Consider the following 22,328-nt stretch of genomic DNA (forward strand, 5'->3'; position numbering starts at 1 on the left):
AATTTTTGCCTCTGTAGAATGAATATAAAACAGCAAACAGTAGAAAATTTTCAAAATTAGGGAAGTCTTTTAAAACTTTTCCAAAATAAGTCATCCTTGGTAAGTTAAAGATTGTTTTGACTGAATACTTTTTAAAAACCCCAAGTAACTGCATATGTTTTGTTTTAAGAGATGGTAGAATACGACCTCTGAGCAATGGACAGTTCATGGCTCATCTACTCACATACAGCATAATCACCTAGGATAAAAATGAACAGCCGTCCTCTGTGAGATCCAGGAACAGGTGGTACAACTAATCATCCCAAATTTTTGGAATACTGGCCTGGCAACAAGATTCAAAAGACAAGTGTCCCCAACTCCACTATAAAGGGAGAGGAGAAGGATTCTTTTGCACATCCAGTGCAGGCACTCGATGAATAAATGTGTGCAAGCTTGCCTTGGGAGAGGAATGAGTAGGTTATTCACTTATTAGCTTGTGATATACCACCTGCCCTCTGGGATGGGCTCAAGGTGACTGACGGCAAGCAAGGGTTATCTGGAGATACCCTTTCTGAAAATGGAAATTCCTATTCATATTGTAGACTTTAATAGAAGAGATTATTATTGAAAATATTCGTTACCTATAATGCTATTTTATCCCCAGCTGTATTTGCTTTCAGCCTGTGGGCAAACTGTCCACAAACAGAGCCAGATAAATGCCTGTCTGACCCTGAGCTGACTTCATATTTCTGTGGCTGTTTTTAAAAACTGCATATTTCTGAGAAATAACAATGTCCTGTTGTATAGCACAGAGAACTATACTCAATATCCTGTAATAAAACATAATAGAAAAGAAAAATAAATAAATAAAAAAGAAGGAAAGAAGGCAACAATAACAAAAAAACTGAAATAAAATAAAATTATACTGCTTCAAAAAGAACTGCATATTTCTGTGGCCGTTTTTAAAAACATCAAAGTTTGCTGCATTAGCCATGGTTTAGGTGGAACCAAATGTGATCATTCTAGAACAATTCTCTATTATTCTATCTTTCAACAATTCTCTATTTAGCAATTGGTGAGAAACATTTCTATAAGAAGGCTTTTATTTTCTACCAGGGACTACATGGGTGATACCATTCAATCTAATAATATAACATATAAGGCTTTAGGTAAACGATGACATGCATACCACCACCACCACCACCCCCAGTCAATTTTTTTTTTCCCCACTGTGTCAGTCCTGGTACAATCAGATAATCTGTACATTTTCCTAGCAAAATTGTATTTTTTAACCTTTTCATTTATGAGTTTATTTTACTTTAAGGATAGCAACTGTTTATCTGTTGTGTCTGTTACCAGTATGTTTGCTAGTTTGTCATTATGCTTTCAGTTCTGTTTTGGGTATTTTTTGGATTTATACAATGACTTATGTATGTGAGGTGTATCAATTTTTATGTTTTCCAACTTCAGCATTCATGCTTAGAAATATCTCTTCCACACTACAATTATATAAATATTTATCTGCATTCTATGCAGTACTTTTAAGATTTTATTTTTACATACCTCCCCAACTTTCTAGTCTATAACACTTTTTCTTATACAAACCAAACTATGCATACTAAGCTGTTTAAAAAGTGAAGATCTGAGAACCATATCTATGTTTTCAATACTACTCCAAATAGTAAAATGCAGAGAATGAAGGAGTTTCATTTCAAAATGCCGAATAATGAGTTTCACTGCCAACATATAGTTAGGAACTATTTTAGTGTTAGGACATGAGCTGAGAGTAAGTTATTATAATTTATAGTGTTATAAATTAATTCTTATTAGATTAAGGCAGTGCAGATTAAGATGCCTATAATTATAGAATGATACATGTCATTATTTGGTGGATTGGAAAGAGCATGTGACTAAGACATACACAATAGCTTATTGGGTTCTAGTGCTGACTCCAGTAATAATTAATTAGTTTGGGGATGATGGGTCATTTTCTCTTTGACCATCAGTTTGCTGGTCTCTCAAGTGAGGGCATTAGACCCTAGATGACCTCAGTAAGGTACCCACAGCACCAAAGGGCTAAGATTCCCACATTGACTGAGGGAACAAAATAGCCAAAATATCAGCTCCTTTCTTCTAGGATGGAACATACTGCCTTTCAGGAGCAAGAGCTAAGGAAATCAAGGGCTGAATGTGTCCTGACTTCTTGGACCTAGCAAACAGTTCTCTCTCCTCAGAAGAATGGGACATGGCTTTTAAAGCACTTACTGGAGTTTGCTGTAACAAAGAACAGAAATGTGTTTTTGTAAGCTAGACTGTTTTGATACATTTTAAATGATTATTCACTGTTCCATTTTAGCATTTCTTGAAGTAATGCTAAGGGCAGTGCCTTTCAGCACCAATGAAAAAGGAGTTTGTCTTTCATTAAACTGCAGCTCGAAAAACTAGCAGTCTACCCAGGATGATATTAAAAATATGTAACAAATAGTATGACATAGGCACCAACTGCTCAGAAAGGACTCTGGTTATAAACTACAGATCTTCCTCAACTTATGACAAGGTTGAAACCTGTTGAAAATATAAGTCGAAAATGCATTTAATACACCTCATCTACCAAACATTGTAGCTTAGCTTAACCTACCTTAAACATGCTCAGAACACACATTAGATTATTATTGGGCAAAATCATCTAACACAAAACCTATTTTATAATAAAGTGTTGAATATCTCGTGAAATTTATTGAATACTGTACTGAAAATGAAAAACAACATGACTGTATGGGTGCAGAATGGTTGTAGTGTGTCGGTTGTTTACCCTCGTGATCTCGTGGATGACTGGGAGAGAGTATACCCATACCACATATTGCTAGTTGGGGAAAATATCAAAATTTAAAGTGCAGTTTTTACTGAATGCATATCACTTGCACCATCATAAAGTCGAACCATCTTAAGTTGAGGACCATCTGTATTGCTTGCCTATACTGGAGGGTAGCAGCTGAACGTCTTTCCTGAAAGTACGCTGGGGACCAGAGAAACTGGAGTCTGTACCAAAATTAGCTAGGAACTTGGGATAGAATGGAGAACAATAAACAAGGTCCCTGACATTCAAGAGCATACTTTCTAGTTGGGGAAAGAGATAATCAGCAATAAAACAAATATAAAATAATTTCTGTTCATCATAAATGCTTTAAAGAAGATTAAGCCAGTTATGTGAATCGAATGACAAAGAGTGGGAGTATTTTAAATAGAGAGTTCAAAAGACATTCTCTAAATACATGATACTTGAACAGAGAACCAACTGATGAGGAGCCAGTCACTGAAGACCTGGAGAAAGGGCATCCCAGCCAACAACAAATTTAGATCCAAAGGGAGAAGAAGCTTGGAGTGTTATTAGAAAGATTGTAAGAAGGCCAGTGTAGTGAGAGGGGAGTTAGTGAGAATTGTAGAACATCAAATCAGAGAAGAACACCAGGAGATGAGGCAAGCAGTGGTCAGCTCTTATAAAACCAGATCCTGAGTACAATGGATAGCTATTGGAGTGTTTTAAGCAGAAGACAAAAGTGACTTGATTTACAGTTTAAAAAGATATCAATGAAATAGAATCGAGAGCCAAGAAATAAATCAGTATTTCACAGTGGAATCAAGAATACTCAATAGAGGAAAGATAGTCTTCAATAAATGGTGTTGGGAAAACTAGATATGCAAATACAAAAGAATGAAATTGGACCCCGATCTTACACTACTCACAAAAACTAACTAAATATAGATTAAAGACTTAAATGTAAGATTTGAAACCATAAAACTCCTAGAAGAAAACATAGGGGAAAAGCTCCTTGACATTGGTCTTAGCAATGATTTTTTTTGATATGACAATAAAAACAAAGGCAATATATGTAAAAATAAGAAGTTGGACTACATCAAAATAAAAAGCTTCTACACAGCAAAGAAACAATCAACAGAATGAAAATGCAACCTGTAGAATGGGAGAAAATATTTGCAAACTATGTATCTGATAAGAAGTTAATATCAAAAATATATAAAGAACTCATACAACTCGCTAGCAAAAAAAATAAAAAATAATAAATAAAAGAACCAAATAATCTGACTTAAAAATGGGCAGAGGACCTGAATAAACGTTTTATCCAAAGGCATATAAGTGGTCAACAGGTACATGAAAAGATGCTTACCATCACTAGTCATCAGGGAAATGCAAATCAAAACCACAATGAGATATTACCTCCCACCTGTTAGGATGACTATTATAAAAAAGATAAGAGATAACAGCTGTTGTTGAGGATGTGGAGTAAAGGAAACCCTAATGCACTTTTGGTGGGAATGTAAATTGGTGCAGCCACTATAGAAAACAGTATGGAGGTTCCTGAAAAATTAAAAATAGAACTACCATATGATCCAGCAATCCCACTTCTGGATATATATCCGAAGGAAATGAAATCACTATATTGAAGAGAGATCTGCAACCCCACATTCATTGCATTATTCACAATAGCTAAGACATGGAAACAACATAAGTGTCCATTGATAGATGAATGGATAAAGAAAATATGATATATATAAATTATATATATGTATGTTGTATATATTATATATATTTTATATTTTATATGTATATGTATATATATATATGTATATATATATATATATATATATATATATATATATATATATATATTTAAACCACAATAAAAAGGAAATCCTGCATTTGTGACAACATGGATGGACCTTGAGGACATTATCCTGGGTAAACTAAGTAAAAAAAGATAAAAACTGTATGATCTCACTTATATGTGGAATCTTTAAAAAAACAATTGAAATTCACATAGAAACAGAGTAGAATGGTGGTTGCCGAGGGGCAGAAGAGTTGGGGAAATGGTGACATGTTGGTACGGACTTCTAGTTATAAGATGAATAAGTTCCAGGGATCTAATACATGGTGACTGCTGTATTGTGTACTTGAAAGTTGCTAAGAGAATAGATCTTAAATGTTCTCACCACACACTCTCTTTCACACACACGCATGCACACCCACACACTTGTAATTATGTGGGTTGATGGATATGTTAACATTATTGTCGTAACCATTTAGCAATATATACATATTATCAAATTATCACATTATATACTTTAAACTTACACAGTGTTTTATCTCAATTATTTCTCAATAAAGCTGGGAAAAAAAGATAATTCCAGCTGCCATGTGGAATGTGGACTCTACGGAGAAAGGTAGAAGCATGGAGAAAGTTAACAGGCAGTTGGCAGACTTACTGGTGTCTTGGATTTGGGAGGTTATGGGGGAAGAGATGAGAATGATCATAGTGAGGATAGATTTAGAAAGTAAAATTGCTGTGTTCCTTCCCATGGAGAGATTCTCCATTCAGGGCTAAAGTTTGGAGTTTCTGTATTTTATTTTTATAAGGGATATCATTCCCTTTTATAAGCTTATTTTAAATGTCATTTATAAATAATGGCAAACTTTTGAAATAAGGTAAAAGATAGTTGCTTTCTTTTACATATCTAATATTCATGTTCCTTACAGAAGATAAATTTACATTTTATCTAGGATTTAATGAAATCCTTTATCATTTGTGCCTGTTAAAGTTTCTGGTTAGAATCCTGTAGCCCAGATAGTGAAGAAGATAGTCTTCAACAAATGGTGCTGGGAAAACTAGATATTTAAATGCAAAAGAATGAAATTGGACCCCTATCTTATAATACTTATAGAATTTACATAGAACCTTCTACCAATACTCTGCTTTATTCCTTTCCTGCTTTTCTATTGACTCCCTTTTTGGACTCTGTTCCATCTTTTTCCCTCAGGCATACAATTATCCAAGCTAGCTGTAATGATGTGAAAGATCACCACACAATTTGTACTGAGGAATGGGTTTTGCTGGTCCAAGCATTCCCAGAAGAAGGCTATGTGATACAGAGCACACCATTTATCTCTCTGAGAATTGGTTTTCTAATAATTAAAATGAAGAGATTGGACTAGATAATACTAAAAATTGTTTTCACTTCCAAGATTTTAAGATTGTCTCTCTTCTGATTTTCATATTTTGTTGATATAATCCATTACTTGCTTTAATTAATTACACATTATATACATCAGCCATTTTTATGCTGATGATTCCCAAATGTATATCTCAAGTTCAAGACTCACTCATGAAGTCCATTCTCCTGTAACAAATGGATTCCTGAACATCTCTACCTGGACATTGTATAAGCACCTCAAACACTTTATGTCCAACCTGACTCATTAACTTTCCCCATCAACTTGCTACTTTTTCTGCATGCTTTCCTCACAGTGTCTAGATCTCTCTCTGACTGAGACTTCTACTCCACCTTTCTTGCAAATAACCATCTACTTACTTATCTACTTATGAGTCTACAAGACTCAGCTCAAGAGTCACCTCGTTATGCAAAATTTTTCTAAAGCCCACTTCCTCTGCATGTAGAATTTTTTACTGCCTGTGGTATCCTGATTAGTATCAGCATCTGCATGAGTTTGTTCACCTGTTTATGTGTCTACATTTTAAACTCCATGAGGGCAAGTATAGTTTCTTATTTCCTTGTGATTCTACCCTCAGCTTAGAATGTATCACAGTAGATGATTAACAAATATATAATGAATGAGTAAAAATGAAAATTCTCTGATCTGAGAATTGCTCATGTCCCAGTTTCTTATCTGGAATATGTGCTCCCACCAATAGTCTCTTCAAGACAGGGGGAAGCCATTGGCTTTCTTGCTTTTTTCACCTGTTTACCAGTTTATGAAGACTCATATAAATGCCAACCTCCATTTGTTTGCACACATTCTTCTGTGAGAATTCAGTGCCCTTTTCATATGTATTCTGTCTTGCAGGGTGCAGAGACCACATTTTCTCTTTCTTTCCTCTCTTCCCTGAGGTTGAGATTAGAATAGTCATGCCCAGCCAGTTTTTAATAGATGTTCATTCTTTGAAGCCCACATTTGCCTTAGTTCCCTCTGGTAAACAACTAAAATTTCTTCAATGTAGACATTTATATATAAATCAGTTTCATCATGAGCACTTAATAAATACATTTCCAGCTTCTGAAAATGCTAATGAAATTTAGACCTGATACTTAGCTCTCATTCAGTATATTTGGGTGTATAAGCTGTCAGATTTGAGTGCTGAATTTTTTATCAGCATCATCTTAAAATACCTCCTACTCCCTGATCAGGCTGGAAGAAATTATCCAAGGTGATTTATTTCAGCAGGGTCAAGAAAGTATCTGTGACTTGTAAAAATGATAGGATCAGCTTTCCTTCCTATTATGTTTTTTTTTCAATTAATTTATTTATTTTTGCTGTGTTGCGTCTTCGTTTCTGTGTAAGGGTTCTCTCTAGTTGTGGCAAGCGGGGGCCACTCTTCATCGCGGTGCGCGGGCCTCTCACTATCGCGGCCTCCCGCCGCGGAGCACAGGCTCCAGACGTGCAGGCTCAATAGTCGTGGCTCACGGGCCCAGTCGCTCCGCGTCACACGGGTTCCTCCCAGACCAGGGCTCGAACCCGTGTCCCTGCATTAGCAGGCAGACTCCCAACCACTGCGCCACCAGGGAAGCCCCCCCATTATGTTTTTAAAACTTACTGCTACTAGGGTAATTAACATGAAACTTACAGACAAATCAGAAAGAAGTCTGCCTTATAAGAGAAGTTTCTTTCTCTGAGGTCACAAATCCTTTAAGACTTCTGAGATAACTAACTTTCTCAGGTCTGCTCTCTACTTTCTTCTCTTCTCTTTGTCCCTCCCATGGCCATTTTCTTCCCCCTGCCAGTCTTCCTGACATTTCTTGATAGAGTCAGGAATAGCATTTTGTCAGTTAATTTATCTTTGAAAAGATCACAGATTGAAAGTGATGCAGAGCGTAGTTCAAACCAAATAACCATTAATACTGACAATAATTATCATTACTCTTTATTAAGCACTTTAAGTGCTAATTATAATTACATAACCAATGCATTTAATTCTCAAAACAGCCCTGTAATTTAAGCATCCCATACCAACCCTTTACAGAAGAGGAAAAGAGGAGAGTAGATTTCCTGAGGTCACACAGTCAGTAGATGGCTGAGTTAAAATTTGAACTCCTGTCCCCACATTTTTCATTTTGCCAGTGTTTATAAGTAAATGTGAATGCAGTTGTCCATGTCTTGAGTGACAAGGGTTCTTGAGGAGAGGTGCTTAAGACAGATGGTGACCTGTTCAGCAGTAATGTAGCCTGTATTCCTGTTGTCACTTAGTTGGAAGAAGATTCAGATGGCTGAGATGAAACTGTGCATGTAATGAATTGAACAGAGGTTTGCCTGACTTGCATGGATGTTTCTTTGCCTTCTAGGAAGATTTCCAACCCGCAGCAGCCTCAGAGACCAATTGGGAGTCAGTCACAAGCTCAATCTCAGTAAGTAATTTATTTTTCTGTTGCCTGCAAAGACAACTGATGGAGTAGTAGCTAAGGTCAACCCTGGGATGACTTCAGCTGCATGAAGTACCTATGGCTGGACCCAAAGCCAGATCTCAAACATGATGTGTTCTTCCATTTCTTTTAGGTTATAGTGGGCTATGTCAGATGCCATTTTTTCTCCTCTTTCAGAAAGGTTTCCAGGAAATGTCAGTACCCCTTGTAAGAACAGGGGATAGACAATGACTTAAATATTTATCAATTTCAAAGCAGAATGTCGCAACAAAAGGACTGTCCAGACATATCAATGGTGTGAAACAGTTCAGGGCCCAAGCTCAGGTGGGGAATTTTGAAATAGTTTTTTGAATATTCCAGGGGACGCCGTTAACCTTTGCATTTTCAAGGATCTTTTCAGATGTGAAAAATCCATGTTTATGGTAACATAACTTAAGTGCAAGCCAGGCTTGTGTTCTATTTGGCTTGGAAATAAAACACAACTCACCCTGAAACTATAAAATGGTTCATGCTCCATTTTTTTTCCCCCAAATTTAGTCATTTCCCAGTATTCTGTATACTTATCTACTTTGTACAGAAAGAGCAGACTTTGTTTTCACCAATCTTATGGGTAACACTTTTGTAGCAATAAACTGCAAGATAATAAATGCAGTTGTTTTTTTAAAAGATTAAGAGCATGGAGAAAGCTTGTCCATGGTTCTAAAGTGGGTTAGTGTGGCTGAGTCAGAGTTGATTTTTTTCCAGAAGTGATGTTCTATCTTTTGTTCTTGGAGGGATTTTTAAAAAAATTCCCTCAGATGCCAGGATTTCTTCAGCTATGGATTCTGTGACTATTTAATTCACCTGGTGTGGCTGCTGAACTAGAACATGATCTAATCGAGATCAGTGAGGTCTCTAATGGTGATATTAAGAGTGTTTTGTTCATTTCTCATGGTCAAGAATGCATGCTCTGAACCTAGCTGAGTATAGGCAATCATTGTCAGGAAGATGAAAATTAAAATAAGGCAGGTAATACTGAGGAGCTGGGAGGCTAGGCAAGAGGTGTGGGCAGTTAGCAGCCCAAGACTGACAATTCAAGGTACATGCCAGTGGCAGCATTTGCCATTCAGGACATAGTGGTCTATTCTGTCAGGAGATCCTCTGGCTTCTCAAGTATCTTATACATGATAGCTCAGGGTTTTCTAATCATTCCTGCCCAAAGGGCAGAAATCAAGTTTAAAGGACCCTTCACTGATTCAGGATAATCCAGGTCCTCTTAAAGAGAAGGATTGTCCTGTCCATTTGGTGCATCTGTGGAAGCTCAGCACTAGGTCCAAATCCATTGGAAACTCTTCTGGGTTGAGTTCCAAGTCCAGGTTCTGCTGAGTCCTCTAAGAAGACCAGGGAGACCTAGCTTCTTTTCTCAGCATTCTGATTTTCAAGAACCTTCTGGAGTAGGAGCAAGGGCCCTTGGACCTACCATTTACTTCTGTATAAACCATTCTTTGTTTTTGTTGAAACTGGTGTACAGTTTTCAGAACATTTTTACAGATTTTTATCATTACTTTAAAAGTAATTCACTTAGCTTTAAAATTGATTTTACAAACATATAACAAAAGCTGAGTGAGATCAAATTTACAGTGCAGTTGAAAGAGGCACACCCAACTAGTATTTCTCTCAAAAATAGTTCTTATATAATTGCCTCAGAAACAAACATATTCTCGTGGGTTGATTAGGTCACCTAGTCACTCATAAATATTTTCTTAAATATCATTAGTGTTTCAAGTGAAAACTTGAAAAGAGCAGTAAAACTCACACACAAGGACACTTTTACATTTTACCTATGGTTTGGATTTGCTCTTCAGACTAATGTTAGAAGAGACTAAACTGCCTCCTCCTCCTGAGGGACTAAGATCCCCTCCACAGCTTTCTCTTGGAGAGATATCTGAATACACACCACACCTTAGGTACTGATAGGACCAACCCCAGGAAACTCCTTGCCAGTAGTTCCTCAGAGCCATTTAAGTAGCTTATGCTTGTGTCTGAATGGCTTGATTGACATTCCTGCTTTTGTTTCAAAAAAGAGGAAGAATTTTAATTTCAAGCTTTCATATGCTGCCATGCACCTAACTTTGGCCAGCTCATTTTGACTTTTTGGTTCTTAGACCCACATGATACAAAGCTAATTGTAAATCATCTGTTGTGTATGAGCCAGGTAAACTGTAGATCCAGACAATACAAAGTTGAATAGGAATTTGGAATTTTGTTACTGAATCATAAATTTAGCCACCTTTAGCATAGGATGCCAAGAGGGATCTGAAAATCAGAAGTGATGTGCTTCAATCAGGGTTCAGCTTCTATGACACACACACACACACACACACACACACACACACACACACACAAACACACTCCTAGATTAAGGAGCTGGCCTGATACCTTCAGCAGTCTATCTCATGTCTCACACGCTACTCCCCAAACCCCGTCTGCCACCTACTCCCTTTCCCTACAGGGCGTGTTTGAAATCTCCTAAGTTACACAATGGTAGGTTATGCTTTTATAAAACCTCTTAGTTTTATTAAAGACAGACTGCTCCCCTAAGAGCAAGTGATCCTTTGGGGACTTTTGGATCTTGATTGTCTAAAAAGAAAATGTGTTACCTGAGAGTGAGAATATAAATGTGGGCTTTACTGTCTGGGACTCTATAATGCATAGGCATATTATTTCTCAAAAGGAATGTAGCTGAGTTTCAGAAATGCAAGTTTTCGTTAATCTCTATTTTTCCTGTAGAGATATGAGATATTTGCCCTTGGGGGATCTTATTTGTTTGGCAGTTTCCTTAAAGACATTTAGAAATCATTGGAGACTATGTGCTTTCCATTTCCTTGTTAATGGGTCATGAATTTTTACAGAGATGTTTGCTACATGGCTCATTTACCTCTAGATTGTACAAGGGTTAGTGAAGTAAGTGCTTGGAAACTTAAGTGGGGGTATATTCCATGGCAAAATACATAATCCCTTCCAGACTTTCAATGATGTTGCATTCCCCATTTGAAGAGTATTCCTGAGAATGTTTTAATGGCAACTGGGATCCCTCACAAACTATAGCACTTAAAATGCACACACACATGGGGAGGGGGAAGGGGAAGCTGGGATGAAGTGAGAGAATGGCATGGACATATATACACTACCAAATGTAAAATAGATAGCTAGTGGGAAGCAGCCACATAACGCAGGGAGATCAGCTCGGTGCTTTGTGACCACCTAGAGGGGTAGGATAGGGAGAGTGGGAGGGAGACACAAGAGAGAGGAGATATGTGGATATATGTATATGTATAGCTGATTCACTTTGTTATAAAGCAGAAACTAACACACCACTGTAAAGCAATTATACTCCAATAAAGATGTTTAAAAAATGCACACACACGCATGTGAATCTTCTACTCTTAGGTCAAGGGGGCCAGTTTCATGGCTTATTATCCTTGTTGACAGTTAGTAAGCTGGTTAAAGTGCCAAATTTTATCCAGATGTCTCCAGGGTAAATTTAAACCCTGTTCACAGAACGTCTACAATGCTAGGTGAGCTACAAAGATGGGACACTAAGGCTAAATGGAGAGAATGAATGGATTATTCAAGATTTGCATAGAAAGGAGTTCCGAATTTACCTGCTCACCATTATTTGTTGATATGGATATGATGATTTGAGACTTTGAACCAAGAAATTGGATGACTTATTTTGATATTTCCATTTAGCTGATATTTTTTTTAATAATTGCAATGCAGATGACCTGGATGTTTTATGACCTTCCGGTTTTTGATTTGCAAAAAAGTGAATGACTATGATTTACCACTTACTTGTTCTTATTTAGTAATATAGCAAGACTATGGCACAGTGGCTTAGCATGATGTTTATGTACATGATGTCTTGTAATCAGAAGTCTGTTTATGTTCCTTCCATATGGTTGTGTGACTCTTGTATTTCATAGCAATGGACTTTTTCTGAGTACACTGAGCTGTATGTCACTCTTAGGGGGTATCCTATCACTCTCCATCAGTAACGGACCCCACTCTCACTGCGGATACTCTGGACAAAACAGTTGCAGAATTTGATACTGTGGAAGATCTGCTCAAGCATTTCAATCCAGAATCATGGCAAGAAGATCTTGAGAATCTGTATTTGGACACCCCTCATTATCGAGGCAGGTCATATCATGACAGGAAGTCAAAAGGTAAGAAACAAATAAGGTTCTTCATAAGCAGATAAAAGTGCTAATAGTAATAAGTAAGAATTTGCAATGCAATGTAGTTAATTCACTTACATCAGATGATTACTGTTAGTTCATTATCACATATCTTTTACACAGCACCTTCAAATGATGTTCTGTGTTTTGTCCAATCTGTGTTGTTTGTATGGGACTAAGAAAGGTTTGATTCAGTCAAAGATCTGTCATAGCTTGGAGCTAGAAAAGACCTTATAAAATCATCTGGACCAACTTTGTGTTTCTTGGCAAGTAAGGCATTATCAGTCCCACTGTAAACAGTAGAGGCAACCAAAATCAGGGAAGGTAAATAACTCTTCGAAGGCTGCATGGCAATGCAGAGGAAAGGAGAGTCATGCTCTCTTGCCTCCAATGGCAGTGCCTGTGTAACAGTCCCCTGTGCCTCTCTGATGGATATGAATGTTGAATTAGCCCGGGACTCGGTCATTGTTGGCAAGAGAGGCTTCTGGTAAAGTAATTGTCAAAACTCTGGAAGATTTCACTCTATTCATTCAATGTCCATTCTGAAATTTTTTATGAGGTCCTACTATGTGCTTTGTGCCCTTGGTGGTTCATAGGATATAAATGTCTCAAGGCAGAAACCAATATCTGGGCTATTTTGCACAAGTGTGAGGGCACACATTCAGCTGGAAGGTTCAGGAAATCAAAATGAAGGGAGAAAAAAGGAATATTCAGGCAGAATTAAAACATCATGAGTTAAAACAGTAATACTTACACTCTTAAAAAATAGGTATCCTAGTACTACAACTGAGTGATATGCTCGTAGGACATGGATGTTTATTTGAATGTTTAACTCAAATTAATATAGAAATAACTTGTAATTACCTCATTGAGTAAAACTATAATTTCTAGTCTGTTATGTTTAAGATCTGTTATTATTTAAACTTTCTCTACAAGTCTTGTAAGGCTGGCTTACATCATAGATATAAAGGTATTTAGTACAATACAGCTTGTTTCCTATACTTTGTAATGACATGGGTACTTTCAGGAATTAAAAGGAACCCTGGGCCCTTTTGTAGATAATGTTTATGTTGGTAAGGACAACATATTAAAACATGTAGGCTGAAATGACTAGTTAGTTAACTCCTGCCTTGGTCTGCTGCTTGTGGCTTAGGTCATAATCTTATATACTTAAAGTGCAGAGCTAAGTGGGGACAACAGAGTCACTGGTGGCCCTGATGTTATGCAGATATGTCATATGTAGATCAGTGTAACTCTCAAATCAAATTTTCCCAGGGCTCAGATTGGATTCAACTCAGAGAAGAAATGGCTTTTCTATAAAGCGTTGCTGTCTTTGGATCTCTACTAGGTCAACTTGAAGGAGAATAAAATACTCACTATGTTTCGAAAACCCCAGGAAAAAATATTAAAAATGGTACTGGAGAAAGAAATGATAAAATCTGACTCTGTCTTCAAGTATCTTAACCACTATAGCTATTTGAGGGCAGCCCTTCTTGACACCTATTTTTTTTGAAGTATTAAAATTTAAAAATCATCTAAATTCATTACTTATTTTTCCCCAGATACTATGTTGAGTTGGAGGCAAGGTGTCTCAGTTCAAAGCCTAACCCTGCCACTTAGAAGTTTTGTGATTTTTTCAGCAAGTCACTGACTCTTCCTGAGCCTCAGTGTCCTCATTGACAATGTGTGTATGATAACACCTACTTTCGGGAATTGTTAGGGGTGCCATCAAAAGCACTTGGTACATAGTACTTGCTCAAGAAATGTTAGCCAGCTGTAGCTACTGAGAATTCTGAAATGTTTGCCTCACTTCCCTGGTGAAGGCTTTCTTGTCCCTGTTGTCTCCCTGTGAAGCACACCACTCCAAAGTTTGGAGTACTTGAGATGCCACAATATTTATTTATCCTACTGCTGCATTGCTATTTGTATCTTTGTGTTTTCTCTAAGGGAATATGAGAGCCTAGAACCTAAGGATTTCAACTCTGGCTGAATATTAAGTCACCTGGGGAGCTTTAAAAAACTACGGGTGCCTAGTCCTATCCCAGTCACAATGACTCAGAATCTCTGAGGACGAGGCTGGGGTATTGATATTATTTTATGGCTCCTAGGAGATTGAGACCGATCCTTAGAGGCAGCCAGGGTTGAGAGATGGTTCATCCTATATCTCCAGTAAATTGACACAGTCTCTGACACATTTTAGCTGCTCAGTTAATGTTTGTGGAATTGAAGATATTAATAATTCAGTATTAGTATATTTCTAACATTTATAGAAACCCACCCCATAGACTAAGGATTGTAGCTTTATTAAGAATGCCTTTGGTTACCAAAATAACCTTGCTAGAACATTCAAGGCACCATTCTACTTATTTCTGACAGCATAAACATTTCTCTCCCCTGTTGGCTTAGATTTCATTTCTTAAACTCTTGTATAAAATGACCCTAAGGCAGGTCTGTACCCTTTCATTTAACACTGGCAAGCCACCACCGTCTCTGCACTTGTATAACTGTGCTGATTTAATTGTTTATCATTCCACCGATGCTGAACCACCTGCCTGTATCTCAAAAGCAAAGGAAGTCAGGTTTAATATTTCAGCTGTTATTTTCAGCTTTTAGAACTTAAAAGTACAAATTTATGGTTTGTATCCTGATGTATAAGAAAGGGGACAGTGAATAAAAGAGTGAAAACCGAAAAGTAGTTATAGATGATGGAGGTCTATTAGGTGTCAAATAAAATGTGAACTTTATAGGATCCCTAAAAAAGTTTTCTACTATCAGTATAATAATCTCTTAATGATGTACAGAAACAAACTTATCATTTTTCAATATCTATTGAGCATCCATTCTTCTGATTTGCCCAGACTGATCAAAAGTAGCATTTTTCATGATAACAAAGAACAGGATTCTAAGATGACCCTTGAATGTGAATATATAAATCACAAAATTTTATAAACTCTAAAATAAAGCACAAACACACTAAGTGAAGAACTTATGTAATGAAGTAGAAAACAGTTAATAAAATTAAATTTTATGCTTTGCTTCTACTGTTATTTGAAGGAAGATTAGGTGACAGTGAGTTTTTAGTTCTCCTTAAGAAGAGACTTGAAAATGAGAAGCAAGAGGACAGTAAAAGTTTAGAGAGAAGAGGGAGAGAAAAGAGACATAACTTTGCCAAGTATTGAAGCCAGAACTTCAGCGTATAAGGTCCACTTTTTTCAAATTCACAAGTAATAGATAAGCACAAACTTGTCTGTAAAACGTTCTGGACTGATGATAATAGGACAAGTTAATATATTCAACTTTCAGTTTCTTAGGGGGTAATGGAGAAAAGGGTAGCATGGATAATTGAACTCTGTAGATAAGTACAGTTGCAAAACACAATTTTTGCCAATAATTTCAACCCCATGCCTTCAACCTCAAAGCTGCCCAAAAGTTAAAAAAAAAAGTCATTTGAAATTCAAGTTGTATTTACTTCTTCTGATGAACATGCCAATAACATAGTAAATTTGCACATAATTAGGTAAAATATTATATGGATGTTCTACAAACTGTGTAATCACTCTCTGAATCATTGCATGACCACTGTAGTTTAACTGAAGTTACACTGCAATTCCTTTAAAACACAATACTTTGAACTTGGTAGCAATGTATATTTACTCAAGTATATAGCATGAAATCTGACATCTCTACATTGAAAAACTATCGGCCTTAAACTCTACTAGACTGGGCATTAATTGAGAGGTCATTTATGGAGATTAACTATGTAAGTGAGCTGCAGTCTTTTACTTATTCCAGGAGAGCTTAACTTTTCTGAATGATGGTGTGTTTGCCATAGAAAAATCCAACACATAATAGCAAGAGGAAAACCTGTTCTCACAGTTTGTATTGTGATTAAAATATGGATATAATTGTTGAAGCACTCCAACTTAATAGTTTTGAACTACAGTAATGCTTTATAAAATTCAATTTTCCCCAAAGAGTTGCCATTTTTTTAAATTTTATTTTATTTTATTTTTTTATGTAGTGGGTTCTTATTAGTTATCTATTTGATACATATTAGTGAATACATGTCAATCCCAAAATCCCAGTTCACCCAACCACCACCACCACCACCCCACCCTGGCTTTCCCCCCTTGGTGTCCATACGTTTGTTCTCTACATCTGTGTCTCTATTTCTGCCTTGCAAACTGGTTAATCTGTACCATTTTTCTAGATTCCACATATACGCATTAATATATGATATTTGTTTTTCTCTTTCTGACTTACTTCACTCTGTATGACAGTCTCTAGGTCTATCCGCATCTCTACAAATGACCCAATTTTGTTCCTTTTTATGGTTGAGTAATATTACATTGTATATATATACCACATCTTCTTTGTCCATTCATCTGTTAATGGGCATTTAGGTTGCTTCCATGACCTGGCTATTGTAAGTAGTACTGCAATGAACATTGGGGTACATGTGTGTTTTTGAATTATGGTTTTCTCTGGGTATATGCTCAGTAGTGGGATTACTGGGTCATATGGTAATTTTATTTTTAGTTTTTTAAGGAACCTCCATAGTGGCTGTATCAGTTTACATTCCAAGCAACAGTGCAAGAGGGTTCCATTTTCTCCACACCCTCTCCAACATTTGTTGTTTGTAGATTTTCTGACGATGCCCATTCTAACTGGTGTGAGGTGATACCTCATTGTAGTTTTGATTTGCATTTCTCTAATAACTACTGATGTTAAGCAGATTTTCATATGCCTCTTAGCCATCTGTATGTCTTCTTTGGAGAAATGTTTATTTAGGTCTTCTGCCCATTTTTTGATTGGGTTGTGTGTTTTTTTCATGTTGAGCAAGTCACCGTTTTTTGTTTTTTGTTTGTTTTTTTTTTTTTGGCTGTGTTGGGTCTTCGTTTCTGTGCAAGGGCTTTCTCTAGTTGTGGCAAGCGGGGGCCACTCTTCATCGCGGTGCGTGGGCCTCTCACTGTCGTGGCCTCTCATTGCGGAACACAGGCTCCAAATGCGCAGGCTCAGTAGTTGTGGCTCGTGGGCCTAGTTGCTCCATGGCATGTGGGATCTTCCCAGACCAGGGCTCGAACCTTTGTCCCCTGCATTGGCAGGCAGATTCTCAACCACTACGCCACCAGGGAAGCCCCTGAGTCACCATTTTTTGATGCAGGGGCCAAATTTGATGTGCATTCTTCTTTAAAAAATCAGTAATTTGGGCTTCCCTGGTGGCGCAGTGGTTGAGAGTCCGCCTGCCAATGCAGGGGACACGGGTTCGTGCCCCGGTCCAGGAAGATCCCACATGCCACGGAGCGGCTAGGCCCATCAGCCATGGCCACTGAGCCTGCGCGTCCGGAGCCTGTGCTCCACAACGGGAGAGGCCACAACAGCGAGAGGCCCACATACAGCAAAAAAAAAAAAAAAAAAAAAAAAAAAAATCTGTAATTTAATATTGAGTGAAGCAAACATATTGAAATTAAATTGAGTCCAAATGATGGAGTTTGAAATATATGATTTTCACAGACTCTAAATGCTTAGATGTTGTAACTCTGGGACAGTTACCAACCCATTTCCCAGGATCTAATATCAATTTGTGATTTCTTACATGACATTATTTTGCTGTAAGATATAAAACACTTGATTCTTTAATTTGAAAGCTATTTATTGGTAAATAACTGGCATAAGAAGCTGATGAGTAAATGAAATAAATATGTTTCATATAAAATGTTTGAATTGGTTCTAAATTCTCTTAGATACAAATATATTTTATTTTTAAATTAGTCATTTATTGCTGTTTCTTTGTCATGCCCTTTGTCATACTAACTAGAAAGAGCCAAGTCTTGCTCTGGAGATGTCATTCAATGGGTATGAAGTTTCAGTTGTGCAAGATGAAAAATTGCTAAAGGTCTGCTGTACAACACTGTGCTCATGGTTAATACTACTGTACACTTAAAAATTTAAGCAGGGCTTCCCTGGTGGCACAGTGTTTGGGAGCCTGCCTGCCGATGCAGGGGACACGGGTTCGTGCCCCGGTCTGGGAAGATCCCACGTGCTGTGGGGCGGCTGGGCCTGTGAGCCATGGCCACTGAGCCTGCGCGTCCAGAGCTTGTGCTCCACAACAGGAGAGGCCACAACGGTGAGAGGCCCACGTACCGCAAAAAAAAAAAAAAAAAAAAAAAAAAAAAAATTTGAGCAGATACACCTCGTGGTATCTGTTGTTTAACATGTTTTTTTATAAATGTTATTTTTTTGTGAATATTTGGTAGAAGTTACCCATAAAAATAATTAAAAAACAATTTAGAATGTAGGAAATAATTTCAGAGTGTATTAAGATATGAACATATTTTAGAAATGACCTAAAGTCACAGTAAATTGAATGCTTACAACTTTCTCTCTCTGCCTATTTGATATCTGGGTGAGAATTTGCAGAAAGCCCTTGGCTGACGCTAGTGATGAATCAGATAGGTCACTCTTGAAATATCCTTCTGTAACTATCTATCGGTAAATTAAACAAGCAGAGGTACTACAGATGTTAAATCAAATGGATTTCTTTTTCTGATTTCTTGTGTTGAATAAGGGTTAGCTTCACTGAGTTTCCTGAACCATGTGGTATGTACCAAGTAAAAGCTTTGTTTATCAGCATTAAAACTGTTTACCATAAATTTGATAGAAATAGAGCAAAAGAAAGAATGTGATAGTGGAAAGAGCATGGACTTTGGAGTCAAGTAAGCTTATAATAAAATTCTAACTCAAGTACTAATGGTGGCCTTGGAGAGTTATGTGTAGACCTCTGAGCCTGTGTTTTCTCCATTTGGTAAAATGACTCTAAATATAATAACTTTGCAAAGTCATGTGAGGATTAATAATAGCAGAGTATCCAACTCCTCGTGGGCCCTCAATAAGTGCTAGCTATTATTATTACTCTAAAACAGAACTCTGCACAGAACCAAGGTATTTCTGTGGACCCTGCTCTCTTCCTTGTAAGGCTCTTAGATAAGCATCAGTAATCTGGAGAGCCTCCTACAGAGTATCCAAATATTGTCATATTTAAGTATTTGTATAATCAGTAAACTCATTAAAAGTTTACAAAATAATTGCCAAGTACTAAACTTTTCTATGATATATTTACCCAGAAATTTCTGGTACCCTTTTGCTTTTTGGACATTTCCTTTTTAAAGCTTATTTTTTAGATTTTAGCCACTCTTTATAACCCATATGATTTGTAAGTAACTAGATTCCCCACTCATTCAGTTTGCCAGCAAGCATTAATAAAAACCATATTATCATTTATAGTGTCACATGTGTCTATGTGGGCACACACATAAAATGTTTGAAGAAAATCTCAGCACAGGGACAACGACCTTTTTGGTTGTTTATTCTCTTACTGCCACTGCAGCCTCTGATTTTCTCCTATAGTGGCTGTCTATCTTTGTGGATATCCTAAGCCCACTCTCATCATCAAAGTTATTCCTCCCATCTAGGCATATAATTCAAATGTACATTGATTAGGAAATCCATTTTGCAGTAGAAAACCATAGGTAACTTTTAGTGTCTGGGTGGACAAATATGCCCTTTCCACAACAGTCACTCTTGTTAAAGATGACTGGGTTTGCCTTGTAGTTCCTGTACCCATTTTTACCTGTGTAGCATTGGGAATCCTCTGCAGCATCCTTGTGCTCAGTGCCCCTATGGACTTAAGGAGGGAGCATACCCTTCCTAGAGCACACATTCAAGCAGAAACTGCTGGTGATGGAACATCTGGCTCATTAAGTGTCTTTACTTGCAAAGGACTGTGCTGAGTGCTATGTCTCATGAAATTTAACTAAAAACAACACATCATCATTGTTTCCTGACATTTCGATCGAGGTGGACATGACCTTCCTTTCCTTAGTGATCACCAATTGCAGAATCTTAGCCACTTCTGGTTTAGGTGATTCTGTTCTTAACCTTACTTCATTGATCTGTTTTACTCATTTCAAGGTTAATGTGAGGCATACCTACTGAGAGCTAAGGTCTGGACCTTGCTTCAAACACTTTTAACTCATTCAAGCTCAGTGAATTTCTTGGCAGGAGAGTATTGTTATTCCCATTTTATCTAATAAAAGAAACAAATCCAGAAAGGTTCAGCAACAGCTATAAAGTAGAGAGCCATGACATGAACCTGGGTGTGTTGGCTGCAAAGTCAATGCTGTGGGGGAACCAATAATGAGTAAAGCTCAGAGACTCATAGTCTAGTAAATGAGAGACAAGAGAAAGATCTCCTTGATTCTTATTCATCTCCTAACCTGTTTTCTTATTTTTCATTGCATAGATGTACCTCATACATCCCCCTAGAGTTCAGAGAATTGCCTTATGATGGTGTCAGCTGCTTTCATGCCTAATCCAATGCCTTGCAGATATCCTTGCACTCACCCATTCATTTTCCAGCAAGTATTTGTCAAATGCCTACTATATGTCCAGTGACTGTAGGCAAGTCACTCAACTCTTCTGCATCTCAGTTTCCACATCTATCAAATGGGAATAGTAGTCTCTAAGAGAACAGTTTGTTATGAGAATTCCATGAGACTTGAGTAGGTGCTCAGTAAATTTCCATTCACTCATTGCTTAGCAATGTTTTTAAACCCTGACAATTAGGAATTGTCTGAGTGGGAACATTTTACTGTGATTTAGGTTAACTTCTATAAATACAAGTGATATATGTTTCCATTCTTCAGAAATTAAACCAGCAAATGGAGTCATGAGATTCATGATTTTAAGTTTAAAATACCCTGATATTCCCTCATTAAAAGTTATAAGATAATTGTTCTTTCCAGACTTATTTGCACTTGCAAATTGGGGTTGAAATGTGGAAACAATTTTCACAATTATGTGCTAATTTATAGAAGAGGGAATCTGAAAATCACAGTGAGGTTGTAATGTCCATAAAGAGGAATAGACTCCTCCTGGGAAATTTATGAAACTTGAAGAAGGCTGAGAGCCCCTAGTTGCTTGGTATAAAAATACTACAATTATTTATATATTCCCCTTACCTCCCATCCCCACATAAAGTGCCATAAATCTAGTGTTGTAACATCAAAGTCAAGTTTATAGTAAAGCACTTTATGTAACAGATTGTGGGACTACTCCCCATTTGGCAAAAGACATATTCCTGAGCACCTTGAGATGTGTATCAGAGAGCCAGCCTTCTGGATGGCATCCTTTACCCCATGTGGCACAGCTGCTAGAGCCCATGGGTCTTGCTGCCAATCTTCATGCATCACAGTTCATCCTTGATAGAGCTGGTTCTAGAACCCTAGTTTTTCAATTCTAACCCAACAACCATCAGCAGTTTGATTCATTTAGATAGTAGTTACTGAGTACCTACTCCTTGTAAAGAAAATCTGGATTGACTAGTGGTCTATAAATGGACTGAACTTTTTCTAATTTTGACTTTAAGTTTATGGGTATCCCACAAAAGATAGATATTTAAGAAAAATCAGAAATGTTTGTCTTGGGGAGCCATAGTGACTCCAGGTGTTTTTTATTGGATTTAATTAGTTATTTCAAATATCCTGAAATGGCATGTGTGCTTACACTACAAAAAAAAAAAAAAAGTTGTAGTTTTTTCATCAGTATGCTGCTTCTAACTGTTGAAACCAAATGGTTTTAGGAGAGGTGGAGTTAAATGACCTATATTTGGTCCTTCCACTA

At 37.2% G+C, this 22,328-nt stretch overlaps 1 protein-coding gene across 2 annotated transcripts in view; it reads left to right on the forward strand.

The window, feature by feature from the left end:
• The window catches only part of PDGFD (platelet derived growth factor D), a gene marked incomplete at both ends in the record, with an annotated part of 235,561 nt that overhangs the window by 198,388 nt on the left and 14,845 nt on the right, over positions 1–22,328 (forward strand). For both annotated transcript variants that reach the window (XM_079707658.1, XM_079707659.1), the window contains 2 exons: positions 8,350–8,412; positions 12,437–12,635. In XM_079707658.1, coding sequence (XP_079563784.1) covers positions 8,350–8,412; positions 12,437–12,635 — 262 coding nt within the window. The remainder of the gene's footprint in view (positions 1–8,349; positions 8,413–12,436; positions 12,636–22,328) is intronic.

The sequence above is a fragment of the Hyperoodon ampullatus genome (genome assembly GCF_949752795.1).
Source record: "Hyperoodon ampullatus genome assembly, chromosome: 7".
In the NCBI taxonomy this organism is placed as follows: Eukaryota; Metazoa; Chordata; class Mammalia; order Artiodactyla; family Ziphiidae; genus Hyperoodon; species Hyperoodon ampullatus.